This window comes from Cygnus olor, chromosome 8 (genome assembly GCF_009769625.2).
Source record: "Cygnus olor isolate bCygOlo1 chromosome 8, bCygOlo1.pri.v2, whole genome shotgun sequence".
Lineage (NCBI taxonomy): Eukaryota > Metazoa > Chordata > Aves > Anseriformes > Anatidae > Cygnus > Cygnus olor.
The window spans coordinates 17,818,960-17,845,061 of NC_049176.1; the positions used below are offsets into that span (position 1 = coordinate 17,818,960).

General features: G+C 44.5%; 1 protein-coding gene across 1 annotated transcript; it reads left to right on the forward strand.

Annotated features, from left to right (window-relative positions):
• Positions 1-180: 180 nt before the first annotated feature.
• On the forward strand, positions 181-25,776 carry SYDE2 (synapse defective Rho GTPase homolog 2). Its single transcript, XM_040565278.1, has 7 exons — positions 181-393; positions 3,178-3,897; positions 10,917-12,016; positions 14,284-14,410; positions 18,498-18,679; positions 19,405-19,636; positions 23,227-25,776. Exons 1-7 carry the CDS (start codon positions 288-290, stop codon positions 23,727-23,729), a joined length of 2,970 nt encoding a protein of 989 aa, XP_040421212.1. The 5' UTR covers positions 181-287; the 3' UTR covers positions 23,730-25,776.
• Positions 25,777-26,102: the final 326 nt, after the last annotated feature.

The window sequence follows — 26,102 nt, forward strand, 5'->3', positions numbered from 1 at the left end:
CGCTCGCTGAGGCGAGCCCCGGCCCCCAGCGCCCCGCGGGGAGCGGCCCCGGGGCGGGCGGGCGGGAGGGCGCGGGGCGGGGGCATGCGCAGTGCGGGCGGCCTCTCACCCCGCTCAGCTATGCCAAGTATGTGCGCGGCGGCAGCGCCGCGGCAGCCGGGGGCGCGGAGCCTCGCCGCCATGGGGCAGCGCGGCCGGGGGCCGCCGCCGCCGCTCCTCCCGGGGGCCGCCGGCAGCCGCACGCCGCCGGGCAGCGGGCGCTGAGGGCGGGCAGCGAGCGGGCAGGCATGGCCGAGCCGCTCCGCAGGACCCTCTCCAAGCTCCGCGGCAGGAGGTCCCAGCGCGGGGCGGCGGGCGGCGGGCACCGGCACGGCGGGACCTGCGCCCCGCAGGGTAAGCGAGAAGCCGGCGAGAGGAGGCGTTTGGTCTCCCGGGTCCTCTGCGCCTCCCCGCGGGGGCGCTGCTTGCGGCTCGGAGCTGGCAGCAGCCAGCCCGCCGGGTGAGCCCGGGGAGGCTCCAGCCGCCGGCTCGCCCTGCCGGAGCAAGGCAGCCCCGCGCCCGGCCCCGAAAGCTGCCTTTACGTGCGCCGGTCCGCGTCAGCTCCTGGAAGGTACAGCTAAACAGAAACGGAGCCCTAAAACCGAGGGGGTTTAAGCTGGAGCTGCCGGCACCCAGGTGGATGAAGAAGTGAGTTATTTACCGCAGGCTGGAAGCGTCTGCCTTGCTTCCAGACCTTGGGAAACCTCCAGATCTGGTGAGAGCAGAGGTAGTCCAGTTCGGCACCTCCAACTTTAGGTCTCGAACCAGCCCTCAGCGGCAGCATCCTCACGTCAGTCCTTCTTCGTCTCAGAAGTAAAATTTCTTAGGAAGAATTGGTTCTTGAGCGCAGACCGCTGTTCTGTGTGGGTCCCCACACGCTTTCTTATCATATGACCGTTCGCTGTTCTTTGGCTTGCGGCTGTTTGTCATTCCTTGGCTTTTGTTGTCTCCATTTTTTTTATATTACACAATGCATTTGAAAGCTAACAAATCAAACTTTAGTCTCGCTGTTGTGCCATTTAAATCCGTAATAACTACGTGCGATGGTTTTACTGAGAGACTCGGGGAGGAGAGCGCGTTCCCGTGGCCGTTGCTCCGAGCCGAGGGTCTGCGGATCGTCCTGACCCGTACGTGGGGAGGCTGGGACGAGCCGCTCCCAGCGCGTTACAGCCCGAAAAGCAGCGCCCAGCATCGTGCTGAAATGTTTCATGTGTGCACGTAATAGGCAGAATATTTATCCTGACCTCAGCTGAGCTGAAACGTTGAGGCGCTGGTTCTGAAAGTGTCTGTGGTGTTACCGTAATGTTTGAGCTTTAACTAGCGATTTATTTAATCTTCTGTAGGAAGAGTGGAAGGTGAATTGAACCTCCAATTCCTACTTATTTATGTATTTTCAGTGCTGTATCAAGGCCTGTTGGGGAGGAGCTGTCGTCTTGTTCTGTGTTAGTGCTGGGTCTGCCCAGCGGAGGCCTGGTCAGCTTTCGGGGATGCCCTACATCCTGGGAGCAGAGCACTAACACAGGGCAGGCGGCGTCCCTCCGAATGAAGCTTTGCTCTGGAGCAAAAAGCATGTTCGTCGCTTGCATAGCTCCGAAAGCTTCCTATTTGTTTGAATTTGTCTCGTTACTATAACAGCTCACGATGTTTAGAACTTGCTCTGTTCCGTGGAACCGCTGGTTGTGCAGATACTTGCATGCGAAACGGTTTGTTACTAAAATAAACAGGCATAAGGGCTTTCAGGATCAGGGCCAAGCTTGAATAAAGGGAAAGCAGTACTTGCAAACGCAGCTATTGGTTGCAAGAGCTGCACTTGGAAGGCTTGAATGCAAATGTATCATTTGGATGGGATTCAGCGAACATTTGCAATCGATGTCTCTTGGCAGCGCGCTGGCTGGTTGGGAGACTGCGAGTGGGTAGTTGTGTGCAAGCGCGATACGCAGCGTGCCTCTGCAAGCAGGAAGGTTATGTGAGTGCTCCGAAGCTGCCGGGTTATTAACGTGTCTGCGGTGAGCTTCTGCAGGTAGCTTCTTACTGAGATGCCCGGGTTCGCATCGAGAACAGCCGCGGTGGAGCATGCTGCTGAGCTCGCTCTGCGCGCCTGCTGCTCGTAGCACCGGGGGCAGCCCGCGGCTCCAGGTGTGCCATCGGTGTGTACTTGGGCACGCGTGCACTTTTTATGGGTGCTATAAGTGCAGGCTTTCTGGTTTAGAGAATTGCAGGCTTGCTTAGCCCCTGCAGGAGGGCCCATATTTCCCTGGAAAAGCAGGAAGTGGCAGATATTTTTGTTTGTGGGAACACAGTTCTTGCACGCTGCACCTATTTATATCGCCTGCAGAGTTCCTTAGGCTTTTTGGAGAAGGTGAGGGCCTTGAGGTAGTCATCAGGGGCAGGGAGGAGCCTGCCCGGTGGTGCACCATTAAAAGCTTACCCGTTGTTTTAATGCAGCTGTGTCAAGCTGGGAGTTGTGAATGGACTTTGATCAGTTATTAGATGAAAATTTACTTGTAAAATGGCTTATTTAAAAACTTTTCTAGATTGCTCTTTCCGCCTTTGTTCCTTTCATGACTGTGTGCTTCATTTTATTCCCCACAAATCAGGGGATGCTCCTATCTTCAGTGTAGGATAAAGCTGGTAAGGACAGTCCTTTCTGGAGGTTTCTGCACAGCAGAGGTCTTCGCCTTCATTTTGTACTTAAATGTAGAAGTAAATCTACGTGGTTTTGGTAGCTAGTTGAGCAGTACATTATACCAAAAGCACGGGCTGCTCTTCAGTGGCAGAAACAGACTGTAGAAATAGTAAGTAGCAACTTGTCAAACCCACTGTATCTGAACTTACCAGAGCAAAAGGCAGCCGTTTCTGTGTAAGTATGCGTGACCTTTCCACAGAGCTGTCTCTCTGCCATTTATCTAAATTACATGGTGTTAAAAATACAGCCCGACAAGTCTGACTTTTTATTAATTATATGTGCATTCTGTTTTGGCAGGCTGAAGTATAATTTTATGATGGTGTCAACTTGTCTTTTGCCCTCTTGGATGGGGTCTAAGGCAAATGTAACATGACAGCATATGTCTTCGTCCTGTTAAAAACGAAATGATATTCTAAGTCTTGCCTTCTCTCTGCCTTTCTTTCTGACAGCAGATTTAATTGAAAATGTTTACATAGCTCCACGAAGCAGAAAAGAGCCCAAGTCTCTGAAGGTAAGCGAGGTCCCCGAGCACCGGCCACAGATGAACAGCATTACTGTTTCCAAAAAACGCAACTGGCTGCACCAGAGCACCCACAGAGCCCCTTGCCCGGAGGGAGAAAGCACATGTAAGAAAATGCAGGGGGCTGTCACCCAGGTACCCAAGTCTCCCAGCCCCCAGCCTACATCTAAAACTGAGAGGGCTCCTGCCAAGTCCCCGGGAGGGCAGGAGTGCCCCGTACCTGGCTGCAGTGCCGTGAGCGCCCTTCCGAGCACCGCGGGCTCCACCGCGCTGAGACGCTGTGCCTTCGACTTTGGTGAGGATAACGACGCAGATGATGAAGGAGAAATATGGTACAATCCCATTCCTGAAGACGACGAGCCAGACGTCCTGCGGGTCTTCCGTCCTGCTGCGAATAACCCTGTCACCACGGACTGCCCCGCGGGCTGCTGCAAAAGCGTGCCCAGCAGGGACTTGGGGCGGGAGCTGGGGCCCCACGCTGGCCCCCCGGGCTCCCCAGAGCGTGCAGGGGACGCTCAGCCCGGCGAGCTGGGTCCAGCTGATGCCGTGCACCCTGGGGAGCATCTGCAGCAGCAGCGGCAGAGGTTTGCCTGCAAGATCCAGGGTGTGCCGGCAGCAGAAGACAATCCTGCGTTCAGGTGCCCTTCAACAGGTAAGAGCGTTCAGGAAGACAAAAATCTTCTCTCATATTTTAAAGGAATAATAAGGCTTTCTTACGTCTCTTTTCTCTTTTTCCTCCTTTTGTCTGCATTGAGCAAATTTCCAGTGGAAGTGCATGTTAAGTTCATTTGAAGGAAAAAAAAAAAGACTCAAGTAGTGATATTGATACCTACTAAATGCACAGTGATTTTTCAGTCAATTTGTTCACCTGGTATGCCCGGATGTGGTTTTCCTCTGCCCTGCTTGCCAGCCCTCTGGAACCAGCTCTGAACTCAAAACAGTCCTTGTTCGTTTTGGCTCCCACCTGGCCGAAAACAAAGGTTTTATAAAGTGAGCTTACTTAAGCCTGTTAATGAGAGGATGCACTTGGTTTCCTTTCTGTTAGCTAGTGTCTGATTCAGGTCTTGGGTTCCAGCCTTGAAACTGCTTAATATCTTCAGAAGTTGCTGCCTGGGATTTTTAATAAAGGCTTTTTGGAAGACTATAAATGCCATTCATCATGTCGCTTTCTGTAATTGCTGTCTTGTTGACTCTCTCAGGTTAATCTAATAGACTGGAGAGGAATGGTTTTAACTGGCTTGTTACTTTTGGCTCAGTGTTTGATAGTCTCATTTTAATAATTCCATTAGTATATGAGTTCAGCATCTTATTAAAGATTTTTTCCCAGTCTATTTAAAAAAAAGAAAAACAAACAAAACCGAAACAGAAATAACTGAACAAAAGTAAGCAAAAAGAAAATCCAAAAAGGTCTTTTTTTAATTACTGATTTTTCTTATATCTTGACCTTAACTCCAGTATCCTGTTGAGAGAGTTACAGTTTTAGCATAAAAATCAGGAGACAAGCAACTCCAGACTCCACTCTTGGCACTGATGTGGTTTCTCGACAGAACAGCTCATCTGCCAGCACACCCCGTATTTCATGTACAAAGCAGATGCATTAGTAATCATCTGCTTCGTGTGGATATACTATATTTTTACAATCAAAAGCTGAGGGGGTTCATGTTACACCATGTAGACATCTGGATGCCTGAGTTTTGAAGACTGTTCCCCTTGGCTTGCTTTGCAGGCAGTGGAGAGAGGTGCGATGAGCTGCTTCGTGTATTTTGGGGTTGGTTTAAATGCCTCCTTGCACTGAGAGGACTTGGAAGCACTGGTGTCTCTTCCCGAGCTAGCAGAGGACCTGAATCTTGGGTACCAGGCTCCTCCTGTTCTGCCTTGCCCTCTGGAGGAGCCCTGTCCCCGTGGTGCTCACTCCTGGAAAATTTGCCCCAAATCTGTAAATGCCAGAAGTTATTTTGCATGGATTTCCAGCGCAGAGATGGCTTCTGGGAATGGGAGATGTTTTCAGAGGCACCAAAGCAACTTCTGTAAACAGTGGAAGAAAAAGCACTCTGTCCTCTCTTCTGGGAGCTCACATTTTGTTCTTTTTGTGGAAATACTGCAGATCTGAATGTACTTTTAGTCACAAAGTATACTGAGAACATTTATTTAGAAATAGTTCACTTTATAGTCTGCATTGAATACTTAGACCAATTATATTTGCTTGCAAGATAGGTGAAATATGATATATTTTCACGGTTGAAGTTCAAGGCACTTTGGAGTGGTCATTATTAAGCATGGTTATTGAGGAAAGGCATGAGCACATCCTACAGGCTGTTTGACCCCCTTTGATTAATTTGGTGATTAGTCTCTTGATGTATGACTCTTTTTAAAAAATAACTCTTTATGGAAGAAGGAATTTTTTTTTTTTCATGCTGAAGAAACATTTATTCATGAGAGCACAATTGCCCATTTAAAGAGTCTTTCATTAAACCAGGAAAAAAGTGTTACGAATTCCCCCTGACTGGTTTGGTGCACACTGAGTTAATTAAGCTATTTTGAATGCAGCTATCCTTTTGCGTGTTTTGAACAGTGATCAGGCTGAATAGATTAATTGGTGATGAAGTAGATCCCTGCTGCTCAGTAATTGGCTTTATCATGGAGAAGTGGTTTAGTTCTTCTTTTCAGTCCAGTTAAGGTGTCTGCAGTTATTTTCAGTCAAATTTAAAATGACAGCTTATCCATACACAATTACCGCATGAAGGGCAACATGGCCAATTTAACTTTAGTTGTGTTAGAACCTTGTTTGAATTACACACACAATTGCTACGAAATAGATGTTTATATTCTTAGAGAGCTGCATACATCAAGCAGTAACTCCTGAGAAATACCCAGTTACTGCTTTGGGGAAGAGTCTGCTTATCTTTCTTACTAATATAACTTCATATATGTCAGTTTTGGTTAGTGCTAGAATCTAAGAAAGATTTTGAGAAGCAATGGCAGAAAAAACTGGTATACTCTTAAAGCCAGCAAAATCTATATCTCGTTCGCTTTATCGTTTGCTGCTTTCTTCTTTGGACAATGCAATTGGTTTAACCTTTACAACTTTAAACAGTGCTGCCTCTTTTGGATTTCAAACTTTTGTACAGAGAATGTGGTTATGGATTTTCTTTTTATTATTTTTTGGAAAAGTTTATATCGAAATATAAAGAAAAAAATCTAAAAGAATTAATTTATTGGGAGTCTTCCCAAAAAAAGTAGCAAACAGATATGTCCTGTAAATGTTATTTTTAAATGGGACATAATCGTAGGGGTGCTAATTTGCCCATAGTCTTAACTTACATCATTAGTTCCTGGTGTTATTCAGGTTACTTTCTTCAGTAAATGCCATTTATGTTAATAGGATTTGTCAGGTAATTCCTCATTTGATAATTTTAGCCGTGCTGGTTTTTAGAAAGGAAACTGACTAAAAATAAATTGACCCTGTAGCAGAGCTTGAGAAAACACTTAATGTATTTTGTTTATGACAAACACAAAGGGTAGCAGTAAGAAGCTAATTTAATTCTGAGTCAGTAGTGTAGAAACATAGCATCAGCTCATGCTTTTAGGTCTCTGGGAGAAGAATTTAGCTGGAAATTTAAGTGGACCATGGAGCACGTTTATAGCTCAATGTGTCCTTGCACAGGCAAAATGGTTGTGATTGGAAGTAAAGGACATTTTGTTACGTAGTGAACATTTCATATTGCAGTTAGAGTTTTTCACATATACAAAATTTTAAACAGTTGTAAAGAAAATTTACTTTAAGATTGTACTCTGTTTTGCTAGATGTGTGTGTTCCTTGCAAAATGTTGAAGAATAGCACCCCTTTGTAGTGTCTGCTCTTGCGACAGGTTTACGTTGTGGAGCTCCAAATAGGACTTTTTGGAGCATTTGTAATGTTTTAGTTTTTGGGAAGGTTTATTGTTGGGATTGGTGTCCAACTAATCAGGGGGATCATTTCATGTGCATCTGTATATCAGAGACATCCTAGTAGGACTTGTTCATTGTAGCTTGTGAGGACCTTGGCAGGAACCAAAGGTTGGTACTGTGCACTAAAACTACAGTTGGCATGTATTGGGGTTGATTTAAATCAAAATAAAACTACTGTGCTCTTTTTTTCACTTATGCCATGACTGCTATCCTGGCTTATAAATGCATCTTTTGGGGCCAGTGAGGGCAAATATTTCTCATGCTTGCATGTTGCAAATGAGCGTCCAGCAGTATACATAGATCATACAGGGCAGCAGATCACGTTTGCTGACTTCCATATGTTGCAAATCCTCTTTGCTTAACTTTTTTGAGATGAATGCGTTTTGTGATTTTACTATTTTTCAAGTGCAAGGAGCTGTGGTTTCATAAGGCAAAAGAGCATTCACGCGAAATGTTTGTGTCACGTCTGTGGTACAAAAATGATGTGGTATGTGGAGGAGAGGTCAGTGACGAAAAGTCAGTGACAAAATGTCACGGAGTGCAACGAAGCTGCCTCTGAGCCATGAGAGGTCACGGGGCAGAGCATCCTGAGCTGTGGCTGGGCTGGTGCTGGGGCCTCAGGCAGGGTGGGCGAGGGCTGCGCTAGGCCGGCTGCAGCAGGCCGAGGGGGCTCCTGCTGCTTCTGTGAGGCCGCAGCAGCGGGCCTGTAGGGCACCACACGCACGCCTCAGGCTGAGGGCCTCTTCACGGGCATGTCTTCGATCTGTCTAGCACAGGTACCATGAGGACCTGCTGGTGAAAGAGGCAAGGGGATGTAGCAACTGAGGACTAAAAGCACTTTAAATTAAAGTAGTTATTGCCCTTTTTAGCCTCCAATTTGTACTGAATAACTGTTTTTATCCTCTTACTGGGGAAATGGAGGCAAAGCTGCTTTTTGTGCCATGAAAGAAACCTCAAGAGGAGGAGAACTTGGTGCAAGTAGCCCGAATGAGCCATGCCTGGCATTGGGGCCAGTGGAGTTTGGGCCAACGCCAGCGTTCAAACGAAGCCTGCTGTGCTCTGCGTGACGTGGAGAATCATTAACATTTAAAATATTTGCAAGGAATTCATTCTTGTTTGCAGATACTGAACTCTTAAGCCTGGTCGGTGATCCAGAGTGCTGTTAAACATGCTTGTTCTCCCCTGGGATGGGGTGGCCCTGCAGAGGATGCTCTGAGGATTGCTGTGGTGCAGGGCAGGCGGCGATCGGCCCGTCGGCCTCTGCTGCTTCATAGTCACGTCCTTCTGCAATTAGTGGCCTGTTTAAAGTAGTTCGTCGTTTCTGCTCCAGAAAACGTGATCCTAGAGTTGATGGGTTTGTCACAGCTTAGTCAACATCAGTGTACATTTGACGGTGTATTGGAAGAAAATAAGCTACCATTACAGAGTTCTTAGAGATTTTTTTTTTACCCTTCTAATAATTTCTCCATTCTTTGACCTTGAAGCATTCTGTGGGTTTGCACACAGGGACTGAATTTGTCAAAACAGTAGTTTTCATAGAGTTTAAAAAAAAAAGAAGATTTTTTTTTTTGCAGGTTAAAGGAGTACCTCAGTGTGTACCTCAGCACATTGCTGGCCTTAGTGGGCCAGCGTGTGGCGTGACCCTGGTGGGAATGCTGACCCACACAGCACGTGACTCTCAGCCCTGTGTTTCATTTTAGCTGTTTGGCGCTGCAGGCAGCAGAAGTTGGACCCAAAGAAGTCACGGTGTCAATTGGCTATTCAGCTTTAATGAGATGGAGGGAAGTTTAACTCGCTGGCCTGCTTTTCTAAGCCTGTGCCAGAGACATGGCAGAAAGGGAAGACGAATGCCAGCAGGCTGGAGTATGCCACCAACTGCTACGGGGTGCTTCAGGCCAGCCCACCAGCACGGCCAGGGCGTGAGTCGCAGCACAAGCGGGGCTTTGTCCAACTTTATCAAACAGCACGTTCCTAACCAGCTGCTTGCCAGAAAAGCACAGCAGGCGTGCTAGAAATGGCCCGCGCCCTCCGAGGGCACACCTTTGGTGAGACGCAGGGCTAGGCGCGTCTTACTCTGTTGCACTGGAGAACCAATTCTAACGTGTTATTCTTCATAAATGAAACTGTCTGTTATAAAGGTGCTCTTTTAAGCAATTACCTGCAAAAGTTATTAAAGCCAAACTTCTGTTGGGACTAAAACTAGCCTTTGTAGGCTTTCTGAAGGAAAAAAAAGGCATCACATCAGTTTGATCAAGGACTAGATTGCCTATTATATTATTAAGCTAAGTGAAGTATTAAAAAGTTGTACTTAAATCGTGAAAAAATAATTTGGATGAGCAGGAGAATTGTAAAAATCATTAGTAGTATGGTGATTTTGACTTAGTTAATAGGCTTTATACAGTAAGTGTTAGGAAAATCTGTAGAAGCAACTGCTGTAAAGTATGATTTCCTGAGTATCTCGAGGAAGTCTCTTCTTTCTTTCCTTCTACATGCTGTGAATAGATTCTGCCTTCCCCTGGTTAGCAGGGGGATGGATAACTGGTGGGTACAGGCATGTGGTCTCCAGCTGCACAAGCAGGGATTAGCCTGCCTGGGGGCTCCGTGCTGCCTCAGCTGAGTGTGCAAGGCTACACAAGTCCTGCTGGGAGCTGCTAGAGTTTGCCAAGGGATGAGTGGATGGGGTGGTTATTGCTACCAAGAACCACTATCAGTTTCTTGATGGACAGAAAAGTAGCTCTAAATGAATGTACTTACGAAATTTTATTTGTATCTATCATTCTGGCCTCAATCCCCCTCTTGCACGCTTCAGCAACTCATGTAAATCCATTGCCTTTCCTGCAGTCATCACTGCCTCATGCTGGTGACAGTGAGAAGGGCTTGAACTGTAGCTGGAACTGTAACTGGAGGCTGTTTTTGTATTTCCTTGGAAAAATGAGTGATTTGCCACAAGGATGTCACTTGGGAACTGTATAACTAAGCCCTGTTGTGGGATGGTTGTGCCAGGAAAGGGAAAATTGCTGGCATGTGGCAGTGCACGATGCAGCTTTCAGAAGAAAGAAATCCTTGTTGTGTTCCTCTTCCTCCTTCCTGCAGCAGAAAAGGGGAGCTGAAAGAAATGGAAGAAGAGGTGTGAGACACTACCTGCATCTACACGGTGAAGGATTTGTTACACTTTGGGGTAACAGAGGGCCATGCAAAAGAAGCAGTGTTTTTCACCAGGGATGAGCCTGTTTCCTTTAGGCTTGAGAGGGCAATGCTCACATGTTATCTTCATAGCTAACTGCTTCGCAGGCAGGAGTGCACGTCGTAATGCAGTGTTTTCCACTTTGATACTGGCTTTGTTGCACCTGTGCCCCAGGAATGCAGTTGTGTCTGCTTGGATGAAGGGGGATATAACACAAATGGACTGAGCTGAATGCAGTGGTGAAATAGCTCATTTGTTTGTCTGTAGTTTCTGGCCCTTTCATCTCCATAAAGCAGAACAGATCAGGGTTCTGACTATGAACTGCCAAATTTGGCTGAACAAGTCAGCAGAATACAGCTTTCTGCATGCTTGTGAACATTTGACCATCTGACTGACGATTGAATTGCGTTTATAAAGTTAGGACAAATCAACATATTTTCCCCTAGTTCATTGTTTTATTTTCATAGCTGCAAACTGCAGTTACCAAATGGTTCAAAAAATACTTATTTTTATTTTTATTTTTATTTTTTTTCCTAAAGGGTCTGGAGTTACACTTGCACACAAGGCTGATATAGCATCAACAGAAGTTTCTCCTCCAAGTCCCAGTCCCTTGAAAAAAAGCGGATCCATCAACTGGCCCTTCCCTGATAGAATTAAATCTCCCAGAACTGTGAGGAAACTTTCCATGAAAATGAAAAAGCTGCCAGAGCTCAGCAGGAAGCTGAGTGTCAAGGGAACTTCAAGCCATAATAGTTCAGATAATCCTTCTTCCCTGTTGAAAGGGAACTGTCGGGATACAAGCCATACAACATCTTTGCCATCTTCTGGAAACTCGACTGCAGCTGCCAGCAGGAACGTGATAAGTCGTTACCATCTCGACAGCAGCGTGTCGTCGCAGCACACCTACAAAAAGAAAAGCTCGAGGAGTTCCAAATCCTCCAGCAAAGGTGGTTACCTCAGTGATGGTGACTCTCCTGAACTCATAACAAAATCAGGTAAACATGGACATGAAACCAAGTGTGGGAAAGGAAAGGAGAGCCTTCCTAGTAACAGTGGTAAAACTGAGATAGATATTGATGCTTTCAGGCACTACAACTTTTCTGATCAACCCAAGTGTTCTCAGTACATCTCTGGACTCATGAGCATTCACTTTTATGGTGCCGAAGACTTGAAACCACCAAGAATAGACTCTAAAGATGTCTTTTGTGCAATACAGGTTGATTCGGTAAACAAGGCAAGAACAGCCCTGCTTACATGCAGGACAACATTTCTAGATATGGACCACACGTTCAACATAGAAATTGAAAATGCTCAGCACTTAAAGCTAGTGGTGTTCAGCTGGGAACCCACCCCACGGAAAAACCGCGTGTGTTGTCACGGCACTGTGGCTCTTCCTACTCTCTTTCGAGTGACAAAGACACATCAGCTGGCTGTCAGACTGGAGCCAAGGGGACTTATTTACGTCAAACTGTCGCTTATGGAACAGTGGGAGAACTCCCTCGATGGTCTGGATGCAGATCGGGAGCCATTGATGTTCGGTGTAGATGCTCAAAAGGTTGTAGAGAAAGAAAATACAGGCTTGATGGTACCCCTTCTAATTCAGAAATGCATTATGGAGATTGAAAAGAGAGGCTGTCAGGTACTGTGCGTATTTAAATCTGTTTTGTGTTGTTAATATTGCTGTGCCAGGATCTCTGCTGTTACAGATCTTTGCACTGTTACTTACGGAGCATAAGCAGTGAGTGGAAAAGGGGTAATTAAAAAAAAACTTTCCATGTTTAAATTTTAATTTTTTTTGCTGCTCCTGTTGTTTGTTGAACACTTGTCATTGTATTGTGGGAACAATAACGGGACTGTGATATCAATGCTTCCAACTTGGCCTTCGTAAAGAAGTACGCTTGCTCACAGTAGTGTTCTGGGACTAGGCGTAGTTAAATGAACCTGCAGCCCCTAGTGTGTAGAGTCACCATCAAAATAAGGCACAACCTTATTAATAAATACACCTTTATTTATAAGGCACAGCCTTATTAATAAATAAATCTCGTATTAAATAAGAGATTAGGATTTGGAAATGTCTTGTTCCAGAGGCACAGATCATTCAGTGAGGACATATGTCATCATAGGCAAGTCTGTTAGATAGGAAGATGCACAGCCCTAAGGATGGGTGATTCCCCCTGGCAACTCACCTGAAATTGGTGAGAGGACTTCTGCACTGCTCCTTAGCATGTGTGAGCCCTTGGTTTCTTTTACACGTGTTCCTGCTCAGGTGAAATTGAGAAGCGATCACACCTACCACTGTTGCTATTTTAAATTGCTGGCAGTTTGGCTGTAAGTCCAGGTGTTATGAGATTAACGTGGTACTTATAACCTAGGTCATATAATACAGACAGCAATAGTATTTCTGTGTAATTACTTATTGAAAGTCATTACTGGTAATAACTGTGATTTTCATTGTGAGTGCTTCTCCTGACATGCAAATCGGTGGAAAAAAAGAAGTTGTATTCTTTACAGTGTATGTGTCCCATGGTTTCAGCATTTTATTCTGGGCTTATTAGAACCTAGTCATGCAGATGATATTGGGTAATCAAGGCATCACTGGTAATGAGGCGACTGGGATCCGAGCTGTCTGCGTGCACCTGGCGCTTTTGAGCGTGAAATCTGATTTGTGCATTTGCACAGGGAGAACCAAAAATGCAAAATATACTGTTAACTTCTTGTTTTAACCATGTGCCTGTCTGAGGTTTTTTATTTTCTTATAGGCTGCAGACTACTGTCATGGTACGTCATTTCCACCTGAATTTCAGACATGGCATTAGAAAACTTCAGAGTTAAAAGAAATTCTCTTAGGCAAATACTAGGTCATTCAGTCTTGGGAAGGAGGGAGTACAAATTCCATTGAGTAACTTTCCACTTCTTTAAACAGGAATTAATATATGGCCAGACAAATACTCTTCTTTGCAAACCTGGATATACGTGTTCTAAGTCAGTACGGTCTGCATTAGGTTTGGGGGCTTTTTGTTTGCCAAAGTCCACAGCAGTTCTGGACTAGCCATTTACAGCTCAGTACAGCTGCCTGTAAAGTCCATAAAAATAATGTCTTTAAGATTTATTTCCTTTCACTCATAGAAGGGCTTTGTACAAATGATGTTGATGAAAAGTACAGTAATGATAAAATGCAAAATTTGTGTGTGAAAGCATGTTAAATTAGTAACAGTCCAGGTGTGTTGTGGGCTTCAGTCCTATCACCTTGAACATGTGAAGTAACACCTGCTTTGCATAAAACTTACCATATAATTTGAAACATGCAAGTCAACATCTTGCCATCTTTCGAAAAAGCATCTTGTGGATGTCATAATGGAGTATTCATAATTCTCTTGAAATTCTTTTTACTGACATCAAATATAGTTTAGTTTTAGTTATGTCTAGCTTATTCATGCAGGAAAAATGTTAAGGATTTTTAAAAGAGGATTTATAGCATTTCTTGGTGTTAGCAGGTAGTCAGTAGTGTGGCTACTTTTTTCTACTAACTATTAATAACTATTTTGGGATACTGTACTTTGGTATACTTAAAGTTCCAAATGCTGTCTGTCCTCATTTATTTCTGCTGAAGGCCCAGTTTTATGTTGTATAACTAAACAGTTACGCTAGGAAAAACAGTGGTGACCTGAATGAGTAGGATAAAGGGAAAATCAGTGTTTCATCCGTATTTCTAAGTTTTATGTAAAGGTACTAAATGATCTTGAATTACTTGATGGTGTGCCTGTGACTGAAAACTTGGCTTCTGTCAGTAAAGTACTGCTCAGGATGTCCGCTGTTATGGAAAACTGTAATGTTATTTGCTTACAGATCAACAGTCCCTTGTCTAATGCTTGCTAACTGATGTGGGGCTACTGTTTTTGCCTCTAGATTGTAGGTCTGTATCGGTTGTGTGGCTCAGCAGCGGTTAAGAAGGAGCTTCGAGAGGCATTTGAGAGGGACAGCAAGGCAGTTACTCTCTCTGAAAGCCAGTACCCAGATATTAATGTGATAACAGGTAAGATGTTTACTTTACTTGTAATACATAATCTGGACATGTGCATAACGTATTTTCAAAAAGGTGCAGTTGGGCCCTGAACTAGTTTTCTGTTGTCATTTAACAAGCTATTAATTACTTCCCTGTATTGCTAAAAGTTAAATGAAAATGAGTATTGGAGATATACAAACATAGGAGACGTACAAATATCAGATAGCTGGGATTGGGAGGGAGGAGGACGTGGAATTTTGCTAACACGGCATTTGGCGCAGGAAGGTATCGGTGCGCAAGGCTGGGGGCTCTCACAGCAAGATCCTGGCAAGGATAAGAAGGACTGGGAGCGGAGGAGCGGAAGGTCTTACAAAGCTTGTCTTCGTTTGCATCAGTTTTTCAAGTGAGCATTTTCGCAGGAGCAGCACAGTACAACTGAAGTTGTTGAGGTGTTTTTTTGTCGTTGCTTAAAGGTGGAACAATTCTAAAACTGTTGATGATATTTGTTACGTAAACCAAAGTTGATCTAATTGAAGGGATCACAGAGTAAACTAATTGCCGCAGGCAATCAGGCAATAACATTCGTTTCCTATGCATCCAGTGGTGGAAAAACATCACGTAACAGCAGTGGTCAGGGTATAAATTTTCTGTGCCAGAGCACTTTGGGACGTTCAGAGGTATTGGACAGTTCTGTCCTGTTTGACTGTTAATTTCATTCCAGCGTGTTGGGAATTCATTTTGTGCTCAGTACATTTCATAATTATGCAAAGTAGTGTCAGGAGATATTACTTGGTGACATTTCCTTTGTTAAATAGACCTTTTGGTAAAGAACATCCAGCTAGTCTCTTCACCTGACTCGCCTTGGCTGGCTTTGCTGTTGGATTCGGTGTTGCTCTCGAGCGCGAGCATTCGCAGCAGCAGAATCTTGTGTTTATGCTTCACTCTGGTACGAGACATCCTTTTTTAAGAGAAGGTGTATAGTGAAAGTAAATAATACAGACAGTCTTATAACTTAATATTTTTCTTCTCTTTACATGTAAGTTCATGAAAAAGGGCAGCAATGATTTCTAAAATCACGTTGTTATTATTGAAAACCTCTTCCCAATTTTAGTAAATGAACTCAGAAGGGGGGGGAAAAAAAAAATCTCTGCCAAACAGAAGAAGCTGTCTGATGTTGACTTGTAAGCAGACCAATGTCAGGCAGATATTTGGTTGATGCAAATTTTTGGCTGATGTAAAATTTGACGTATTTGACGTTTAATTTTGCAACTATAAAAATGTCATTGCACTCCCATGGTCCAGGAAATCATCTACAATAAAACTGTTTGCAGAAATGCTTCAGAAGTATTCTGGGAAAGGTTATAGGAGTTACTTCCTATCTGTATACAAAAGAACTTGCAATATTTTGTGAGCATTTTGTATCCCCGAGCACATTGTGCACTCAAAACCCACTATAATTGGTTGAAACTGAAGTTTGTACTGCAGGAGTGCTCAGTACAGATAAAAAGCCCTGGAAGGGCAGCAGCACTGGTCTGACTGTTCTTTTTGTCGTAGGTCTAGGATGCGATGGTTAAATTGCAGTGTGCTTTAGTGTCACAGTACCATTGCTGTAAGCCTCATTGACGCTGGTGAACTTGTGACCGTGCAGGACATCCTGGGCTCTTAGTCCTCCTTTTGCTACATCCTGCTGTAGTGTAAATTTTTTTTTTATATCCAGAATTAGGGTCATAGGAGTGAAAAGCCTTGATGCCTTTCTTGCACACAGCCTACTGGCTATGCTTTTTGTATGCTATATTGCAAGAATGTACTTACCTGCTGCTTTACCTATAAGAAAAATCGTTTTAAGAAATGACTTAAAAGAAATGTCTCCCCCTAGAAGCCCTGCATCTGTGCCACGTAATGGCCAGCAGTGCCCGTGTTGGCGTTGCATTGAGAAGCCTCGATGCGGTGATACCGTGCGTGTCGCAGGGAGCAGGCAGGGCAGGGCCAAAATGTAAGCTGTCCTCTGGTTAACTGCGAGCACTGGGGGCTGGATGTAACGGCGAGCCTGCGACTTCTGCTGGCAGACCCGAGGTACCCGCTGTGCTTAGCACTAGGAATGAAAATGCCCACAGTACAAAATCCCGCGTATGCCTGGGGAGTCTGGCTGATGGGGGATGTTTGCCCTGGCGCTTTGCTGCTGCACTTGCAGTGCTGAGGCTGGTGCACATGATTCATACTTCTCTAAGCCAAAACATGTGTTCCGTGCAGTACGAATTCTCAGTGTAACTCTTGGCAGGTTTGAAGAGGAGTGCTTTCTTGTGTCCTGTTTGAAATTTGAGTAGCACTGTTTTTCTAGAAGATTATAAAGATATTTTTTTGACAGCTATCCAAAGACCAAGGAATGAACATTTAATGATTAAATCTCGACTGAGAACTGCTCCTGGGATTGGCAGAGGCTTACACACAATTAAGTGTGCTCGTGGCCCAAAATCAAGCACGCTGCCAATTTTAGGAACTGACCGGCAGCAGTGTTGTTGCATCATGTCTGTTCTCATCCGTGTGAATTCATACCTCTGAGTAAAGCGTGTATTACTGTTAACAGCTCAGTGGGTCAGAAAAATGAGGAATTAATGAAGTGGATGGCAATTTCAGCTTGCCGTCTAAATTTGTTCTGTGGGGTGAGGGGTTGTGTCAAGGAGAATGTGCTGGGGGGTTGGCAGCCAGCAGCGGGAAGCGTAGGTTCCTGGAAAATAACAGCAGCCTCCTACGGGGCTAATTTGGCAGAGTGAATAGCAGAAAGATTTAGAAAGGTCAGAGGGCATTTGTGGCTCCCAAACGAGCCTCCTATCCGGGGTTAAATTTGAGAAAGTCTTTTGGCAGGTACAAGTCCTGTGGTTGTGGATGCTGCTGCAGGAATTCCTCCCAGGTTATTGGTAACAGACGGTTACGAATGTTGCAACGGTGTAAGCTGATGTGATTAAGCCGTACCTTTTTACTCATTTCTTGCTGTAAGCTGATTCTGATGTCAGCCTCCCCCGCCAAAACCTGATAAAGTCAGCATCTCTTGCTAGTGTTCTGCCTATGGAAAAGGGAAAAGCACCCCGACCTGTCATATGCTGCTCCAGCTCCTGCCACATTTGTCTCGGACATATTTTGACCAGTTAATCCACGCGTGGGACATGGGCCTCTAAAATGAGAGGAAGAAACAAAATTTGGTGAGGGAATGTAAGTTACTGAACAAAAACTTAAGAATCTGCCACTTCTGTAACTGCTCTGCATTAAAACAGAACCACCACCAACAAAAAAGCAAACAGAAAGGCCCAGGGGAATATGTTTTCAGGAAACTACACAGATGGTTGTGTTGGGTTCTTACGTTCCTGCTGGAATGTGTCCATTTTAAGCTCGGGGCAGGCTGCTGTGTGTTGGGTGTTGCTCTGCATGGATCCAAGTTCTGTTTGGCTGCCCCACTCCTCAAACTGATGGTCCGACCGCTCCAGTGCGTGGTGCTGCCCAGTTAGCACTGCTCGTGCAGTGCGACATGGATGTCTGCGTTGATAGAGATGCAGCCGTTTTGAGGGGTAAAAACATTTATACAGAGAGAAGCCAACTTTCACTTGTATTCTGCATGTAAACATGGCTGTGAAGGGGAAAATGTTAACTCCATTCCCCATATTTCTTTTTTAGAAACAGCCTCATAAGAAAGCCCGCTGCGATACAGTTGTTAGCAACTAAGTTATAAAGACTGAGTTCATACAAACTTGTGCTTTGTTAAATAGCAGAATGTGGTAGTATTTGCTGCCCCTGACGGCGTTATGTTCACGTGCCTGCTGCTGGTTGGAGTCTTGTGCTGGGTTTTCTTCCTACAGTTGCTGAAACCCCACTCACACTGAAGTACCGGCCAGCCTTTAAAACCAACTTACAGAAGTGCAAATGTTCAGTTCTCAGCGTCCTCCTAGCTGTGGCCAGTGCCTGAACTAGTCCCTCACAGCAGTTCCCCTTTCTCCCAGATTTGTCACGGGCATGGAGGATTTTCTCATGAGATGGGTGAATTTTGTGTGCCTTAGTGCTCCCAACCAATTCTGATCAGTGAACCTGCGGCTTGCTAACAGCAGCTATCCTTGTGTCCTTTCTGAAGGCGTCCTAAAGGATTACCTGCGAGAGCTACCCTCTCCCCTCATAACTAAGCAGCTCTATGAGGCAGTGGTGGATGCCATGGTGAAAAATCCCCTGAAAATGGCAGCGAGTGGTTGTGAAAATGACCCAAGTGAGTCTGAGCACACAGTGGCGCTTCTGGATTGCCTGCCAGATGTTGAGAAGGTGAGTGGTATTAACAAGGTCGAGTGATGATTGCTTGCTCCAGAAAATAAAGTAGCATTTTCACACTGTATTTAGAACGTGTCAAAACGTGTACATCAGTTTTCTGACCTAACAGTCCACATGGATTTTTGATGCTCCAAGTCTTTGAAAATACTTCCTATGGTAAAGATACAGGAGAGCTTTACAGCTGAAAGTGAAAGTACCTGGACATAACTTTAATTAAAATGTACCTTTGTGAATTGTCTCTGCAAGCTAAGCAGTTAAAATTACACTGCTTTATGGATTTCAGGTAAGTCATTCCCATTTAAAGCAGGAGTGGGTTGCCAGACAGTTAGCAACAAGTCCTTTTTTATTAAAGCAAGTTGACTTCTGGAAGCTTGTTCTGATGCTGAAGTCTTATTGAGGGTTTCTTTATTTTCTAATGTGTATGGATTGCCTGTAATGCTTCTGCAGTCTCCCCCTTCCGTCACACCCTCTCTCCACTGTGAGAAAACTCATCCACATAAAACTGAGGTCAGGTAAAAAGCGAGATGAATTTTACCTGAAATTCTCTCTTAACAAGTCTCCTCTGTGGCAGTCTAATCCAATTTCTTTTTGTTCAGCACTTAAATGTTCCACTGAGGGGTGTTGGTAGCAAATCCTCAGCTATGAATCTTGGTCTTATCCCTCTAGAGCAGTGATGTTAGGATGTCAGCACTGCCTCGTCTGATATTTTGTTCTTTCAGGCTACCCTGAGGATGCTGTTGGATCACCTGAAACTGGTGGCTTCTTACCACGAAGTAAATAAGATGACGTGCCAGAACTTAGCTGTGTGTTTTGGGCCAGTGTTACTGAGCCAGAAGCAGGAGACCACCAACCATAACAACAGAGTCTTCACAGACTCAGAGGAGCTTGCTAGTGCCCTGGACTTCAAAAAACACATAGAAGTTCTTCACTATTTACTCCAGCTATGGCCAGGTACTGTTTCATGAGCCTGATCAGAGGAAAATGTCAAGCCACTGCTGTATGTTTTTACTGTGTGTCAGTGTAGATTAAGTCACGGGATAATTAAGCGGCATCAGGATTCTTAAAATATGAGGTACTGTGGCATCTCCTATAAACGTAAAGAAATCATGACAAGTATATAATCTACTCTTTGTGCTCAGTCACTTCACTTAATGGGAAGTTTGTTGTTTTAATTAGTTCCTCACCAAATGGCAGTGTTTGAGTGTAACATAAGAAGCAGTGAAAAGTGCTTTATGTAAGTAAAGGCACCAGAGAAAGCAGACCCAGTAATAATAATGTCTCCACATCTGAATTACAGTGTTTTGCTTCTTTTTTTTTCCTGCTTTTATACTTCTACCATTCAGGATTCTGAGTGTATGGGATTCATTAGTTGTTTCAATGGTTTACTTTATTTCTACATTTGTAATTTGGCAGAGTTGCTCCTTACAGTAGGAGCTATGCAGGTTCTGGTAGTTTCTCCAGAGCTTTGCATAAGGAAAAATGTGCGTGTAGTGATTTCTGTTGTTTGTTTTGTTTTGTTTGATTTTTTTGTCTTTTTTGTTTTGTTTTTTGTGTTTTTTTTAAAGGTAAGTACCTTTTATCTCCCCCTTCAAGCTTAAGAGGTTGTATGGTTTTGCCCAATTTGCGGTCAGTTCCCAATAAGAAAGGAAATGAAATTCCAGTCTTAATTAACTACTGAAGTGCAAGTGAAGGCAATTATTTCTGCTAAGATCTTCCTTTCAAATGGGCAACGCCAATACAGTGTTCAAATTTCCCTGGCGGTTAGGGGAGACATAAGTGGAAATACAATGGCATCAGTGAGCCTTGGATTTCAGCCCACAGTGAATTCCTTTGCATTTCTTCTACTGTCGAATCGCACTAAGCACTGCTGTAAGTCAAGAGCAGACGAAGGGATTGGAGCTTTTCAGTTAAGTTTGAGGATAACGCTGTGAAACAACTCAACAGTAGATCCAATGGGCTTAATTTTGTTTTCAGATACTCTTTGGCCAAATAGTTGTTGAAAGTTTCCTTTCTATACAGATGATGGATCTGTTGTTCTGTGCTGTAGTACCTTCCTTTTTCACTTTGGTTTCACTGATGGTGTGGAGAACTGGTGGTTTGGTTTTTTTTTTTTGGTACCCTGAGTATTTTAACATTTGTTTCCCGAACATGAACAGTGTAAACCCTTAAGTTCTTGAGACTAAGAGAAGATGCAGCTCATCTTAGCAGCTTCTTAATTGTTCCCTTTTAGAGCATAGTAATTGCTCTTGGGAAACTGCTAATTTTCTGCACCAATGAAACAATTACAGTTCATCTAAAGGAATAATGTGTCTGACACTGTGTTCTTAAACTTATTTTTACGTGAGGAGGAGGAGGTCTGCTTTTCAGAATATTCTGGGTGAGACAGTGAGTGCAGCCATCACGATCTTTGTTCCTATTACAAACAGTCAGCACGCTGGGTGCATCACAGGGCTCCATCCTCTGCTGAAAACCTCCTTGGCAGGAGTGCCTGCAGCAGTTGGCTGGCTGCAAGCACCTGCTTCTGCCTCCATTTCTTAGCAATGGGAGAGATGAGTTTGGCAAAAAAAGTCAGCGTGGACAGTAAATGTCCAGAGGGAAGAACAAATATTGTCTCCGTTGTGTGTTGTTTTTTTTCTTCCTCCCCCTGGAAGTCTGATTTCCTAATGGACTGCTTCCATTAGAAAGCAGCTTGTAGACAAAGTAAATGGCAGTGCTTTTTAGACTTCTTTTTTCACACTCTGCTGACCTGACCGTGCCCTGGAGTTGCCTTGGGTGACAGCTCACTGGGCGGCTGTGACAAGCACACACCAACCACATTCTGGGTCAAAACCTCTGGGAAGCTGCCTGGTGTCTGGTCTGCTCAGTGCAGCCCCACAGAAACCTGCCTCTGGCTGAAAACAAGAGCCAGAGAAGCTGGCTTGATGTGTGCACCCTTGTCAGCACTAACTGGGCAGCCCCAGAGCCACCGGGCACCAGAAGTTAAGTTTTCAGTCACATCCATGCGGCAGTGCAAGAGAGGTGGGAAAGGTGGGTGGAAAAAGGGATAAAGAGCTGCTTGGGCAGCAAATACTGCACAGAAGCTCATCGTGACACTTTGGGGATAGTTCATGGCATGAGTGCTGTAGGGAACAAAGGCGGGTAGATGCAGCTTTGTCCATAGGAGTACGCATTACTGTCGAGGAGGTGAGAGTAAGGTAAGTAGTAGAGCTCCTCTTCACCTTGAAGAAAAGTCCGAATCCCTCGGCTTGAAAGAAAAAGGTGTGCAGGACACTGCTAAAATTGAGGTAAATATGAGTGCAGAGATGTGAGCGAGCAGACACTTGGTGTGAATAGAGCAGCTGGGCCTGAGGGAGAGATCGCAGTCTGGTCTCTTCCATTTAATCTCCAGGAGCTTGGGACAGCTTGATAACCAACATGTTGTGCAATACTTCAATTTCCGTATTTTTCCAACTGAAGACAAGTAAGTCCTTGTTTGGTTAGCAATACTGGCAAGTTATTGTTAACCCATGCCCCTTCGTCTTAATGGAGCATAGTCTAAACAGAAGGGCTTTTGTTACAGAAGAGGCAGGCAAAAAAAAAAAAGCGGTGATAGTTACTGCACGTTACCATGCAAGACGTAAAGCGAGGCTAAAGTCCCCCGGGGAAACCTGTAGTGTGGCCCAGAGAGAAACGTTCGGCAGGGCTCGGGGCTGAGCCTGTGCCTGTGAGGAGTCTGAGGGAAAATGGGTCAGATGCTGAATGAGCTGTGTTGGTGCACGCCGTGCTTTCAGCAGTGAGTGCACGTAGAAAGTCTCCACGTCTAACTACAGGAGGTAGTGGTCTGTTTAAAACCCAAAAAAAAGTTTTGCAGTTCAGACAGTTAATAGGCACAGGCCAGTAAAAATATTTGTGCTGTTTACTGTAGGAGGCCGGTAACAGTGGAGGAGACTGTTAGTAACTTGTGCTGTGTGATCGTGAGCTCAGGTAACGCTGCCAGCAAACCTGCCTGAGTGTACCTCTGGTTGTGGCTGCTTAGAAAAATTAATGCAAATGAGCTTCTATTAATAGTGCAGAACATTAGGGCAAAAGAGAAACACGAGAGTTCAGCTCTGGTGCATCTTTAGCTTCTCTAGGTGTTTCTCAGTTGTTGGTATTTTTGTTGTGTTTTAACCTCTTTTGCTGTGCCTGCTTTCTGTTACTTCTTTTAGCCTGGATGAAGCGTGTGAGCTGAGCTGTTTGCTTTTCTTTGACCCATAGCTGGATGGTGTTTGACTAATGCAGTGAATTTAATTAGTGCTCCGGGGGTTTCTCCTTCTAAAGAGGATTTCTCTGTTGCAGTTTGAATCTGGCATGACCCTTCAAAACAGCTTTTACAGTAGTTTTCCTATAGTATTTTGTATCAAAGAGTGGCAGAAGACGTGACAGTGTTGGCTGTAAGTGTGCACGTGTCCCTGCATGCTGTCAGCCTGCACTGCAGAGGGGAGTCAGTGGGCACTCTGCGATGGACTCCGCATTGCAGCGTGGATTCAGCCACATTTGGTTTAATTTCTCCTTTTTTCTAGTACATCACTCAGCTGCCCAAGAACCGGCACATCCGAACGCGCTTCCAGAGCACCCGTCATCCCTGAACTACCTGAGGCCCAGGAGGCCAAGGCCTCAAATGCTGAATCTGAGCAGCGCTGACATGGCTGGGGTGCTCAGGCCGAGGCCGGCCGGCCTTGACAGCCCATCGAGCAACCGCTACGCTGGCGACTGGAGCGGTTGTGGGGAGAACTACTTCTCAGACCCAAAAGACTGCCTGAGCGAAGCAGACTACGATTACGTCCCCTCGGAGGATGCAGAGAGCGGAGATGACGGCGGCAGGGTGGATGACTCAGACGGCCTCACGACGCGTCCGCAGCCCGTCCCCGGAGAGCACGCGTTTCAGAGCTACCTGACAATGCAAGCGATAGATTCGGCGGTGGACCAAAGAGCAAACCTCAAAGACCTACAGGAAAGTATCGATACCCTGATCGGAAACCTGGAAAGGGAACTCAACAAAAACAAACTAAACATGAGTTGCTAAGCCCTGGCCTGCACGATGCCTCCTTGCAGTGCCTCTGCCCCTCGCCGGGCTTCCCCCGCAGTGCTGTGAGGGGTGCCGGTGCCCTTGGACGAGCTGCCATGAGACCGTGGCCCACCCTGTGTTAACGAGTCTGTTTCAAGGCATTCCGTTATATTTCTGCGTTCTCGGTAGAAGAACCTGTTGGCCTGATTCTGGTGTTTAAGGCTGAAGCTTGGAAACCATAAAGTGATTTCATGTAGTGGCATTTCTCCCTGAAAATCCTACGCACCTAGGCGGTTTGGGCAATATCTGACAGAGGAGAAATCAACATCTCTGCTGTCTGTAACAGCAGGAATCCTTGTTCCTGAAACTTTAGCTCTGGTACAGAAGTTCCTCTTGGAAGAGGATTTATGCTGCTTGGCTTGAGTTTTGCAGCATGAACTTTAGATAGACTCATTTTACTATATATGCAATGGCTGCTATGAAAAATGCTTTATATATATATAAAATATTTATATATATAGTTTTAATTGTACAAATATTAATGTATTCATGTATTAACACTTTTCAATAATTATTTAAACAAGCTAAAATTAAATATTTTTCTAACCTTGTATACATCTGTGTATAAATGTGCATGTCTCTGTAGCAGCCTTTGGAAAGGAAAGGTCTCTGAATTTTGAAACAGCCCCATTTCTGAAAAGACTTGTTCGGTGAAGCCAAGATGAAGCTACCCCTGGAGTAGCACGGCATTTGATTTATGCACAGAAACCTGTTCAGAGAGAAGGCACAGTGAATGATTAATATAAATGACTTCGTGTTGCAGGTCATTGGTTTGCAGGTGTTGACTGTTAACCCTCCGCCCCCCAAATCCCCAAATCAAAACCCTACAACCCTTTCAGATCAATTGTAAGGATTTTGTAGGATTTCTGGCAGTGAACTTTTCTTCTGTCTTTAAGGGTGACCAGCATGCACAGCAAGAAGATTAAGGCGTGATTCTTTATTTTTTGTTGTTCAGATTTTTCTATATGTTTTTTTCATGTAAAGAAGGTCTGAAAGGTGCTTACTTTCTATTTTAAAGGCTTTTGATTTGTCCCTGTAACCTCTTCCCATATTCTCGATGCTTTGACACTTCTTTTTCCTCCAGAGTTTCCTGTGTTTGTGTTGAACTAGCACCGTCTGGCTGCTGGTAGCAGTGTTTGAGCCCTTTGGAGATGTGAGCTCAGATTCTGCACAGCAGCAGTTAATTTTTCGGAGCCTTTAGTTAATCTCCCCAAAATGGAAACCTGGGCTGTCCCACGGGGCCGAGTGGGCAGAGTGGTGTTACCCCTGGGGAGCTGCAGTGGGATCGCAGTTCGCTGCGGCTCCGTTAGATTCAGCTGTCAGCATGCTGTCAGATCAACTTTTATCGTTAGTCATTGGTGTGTGGTGAGTAATTAAACATTTGATGGTAACCAAACACAATCTTTGTTTAATTAAGAATAATTACCAAATTACATACAGTTAGTGATAGCCCCTCTAACAAACAGGAGACGTGGAGTCAACCCTTGTCCTTTACAGGTCACCCTTGGTGAGGAGCGGGGGAGTTGGGGGAGAGGTGGTGAGGTGGTTATTTGTTCTGAGGTGTCAAGTCTTTGTCAACTGGCAGGTTAGAATTATTTCCATGTTTTCGGTACAATGTTGGCATCCCGCCATGGCTTTCTAGTCTCTGTGTGGGTAAGTGCTTTTCTGCCAACCCAGACTTCCTTGTATTGCTTGGTTGAAGAGTTATTTATTTACAATAGCAAGGAATTAAGAATTGTTATGACAAACTTCATCCCTCTTTTCTAAGGAATTATTTTTAAATGGTTTCAAATGGTTTATTCAATCTCATTAATTTATTTTTTGTAAGTGTTAAAAGATGCAAAACAATTATTGCAATATAATGATAATGTATGAAAATGTAAATTTAACCTGAAGCATTTATCAATAAATCAATGTATTTTTTTAAACTTTTATACCTACAGAATGTGCATACATTTTAAACTATAAATTTTAATTCTAAATAAAATTTGATTTAAGAACAAAATATGACTAAGCATGGTTACTGATTATTTGAACCTGCGTCTTCTCTAGATTGATCAGCATTTCAGTTACACAATTAAAAAAAAAGAAAAGAGAAAATGTCCTCAAATCCAAAAGGAATAATATTCTCAAGAAGTCATCAAACTAATGTTTTGGCAGCAGTTGTCTTTATTTATTTATTTTATTGCAGGATGCTGACGCTTTCGATCGTAGCCTGTCTTGCACCGGGTATGTGAACTTATTAGCACTAGTTAAAAGGTGTTTGTGTTTTTTAAAGCTATTTGATAAACGGTATATTCATTTTTAATTGTTTTTAGTAATCAAGATGAT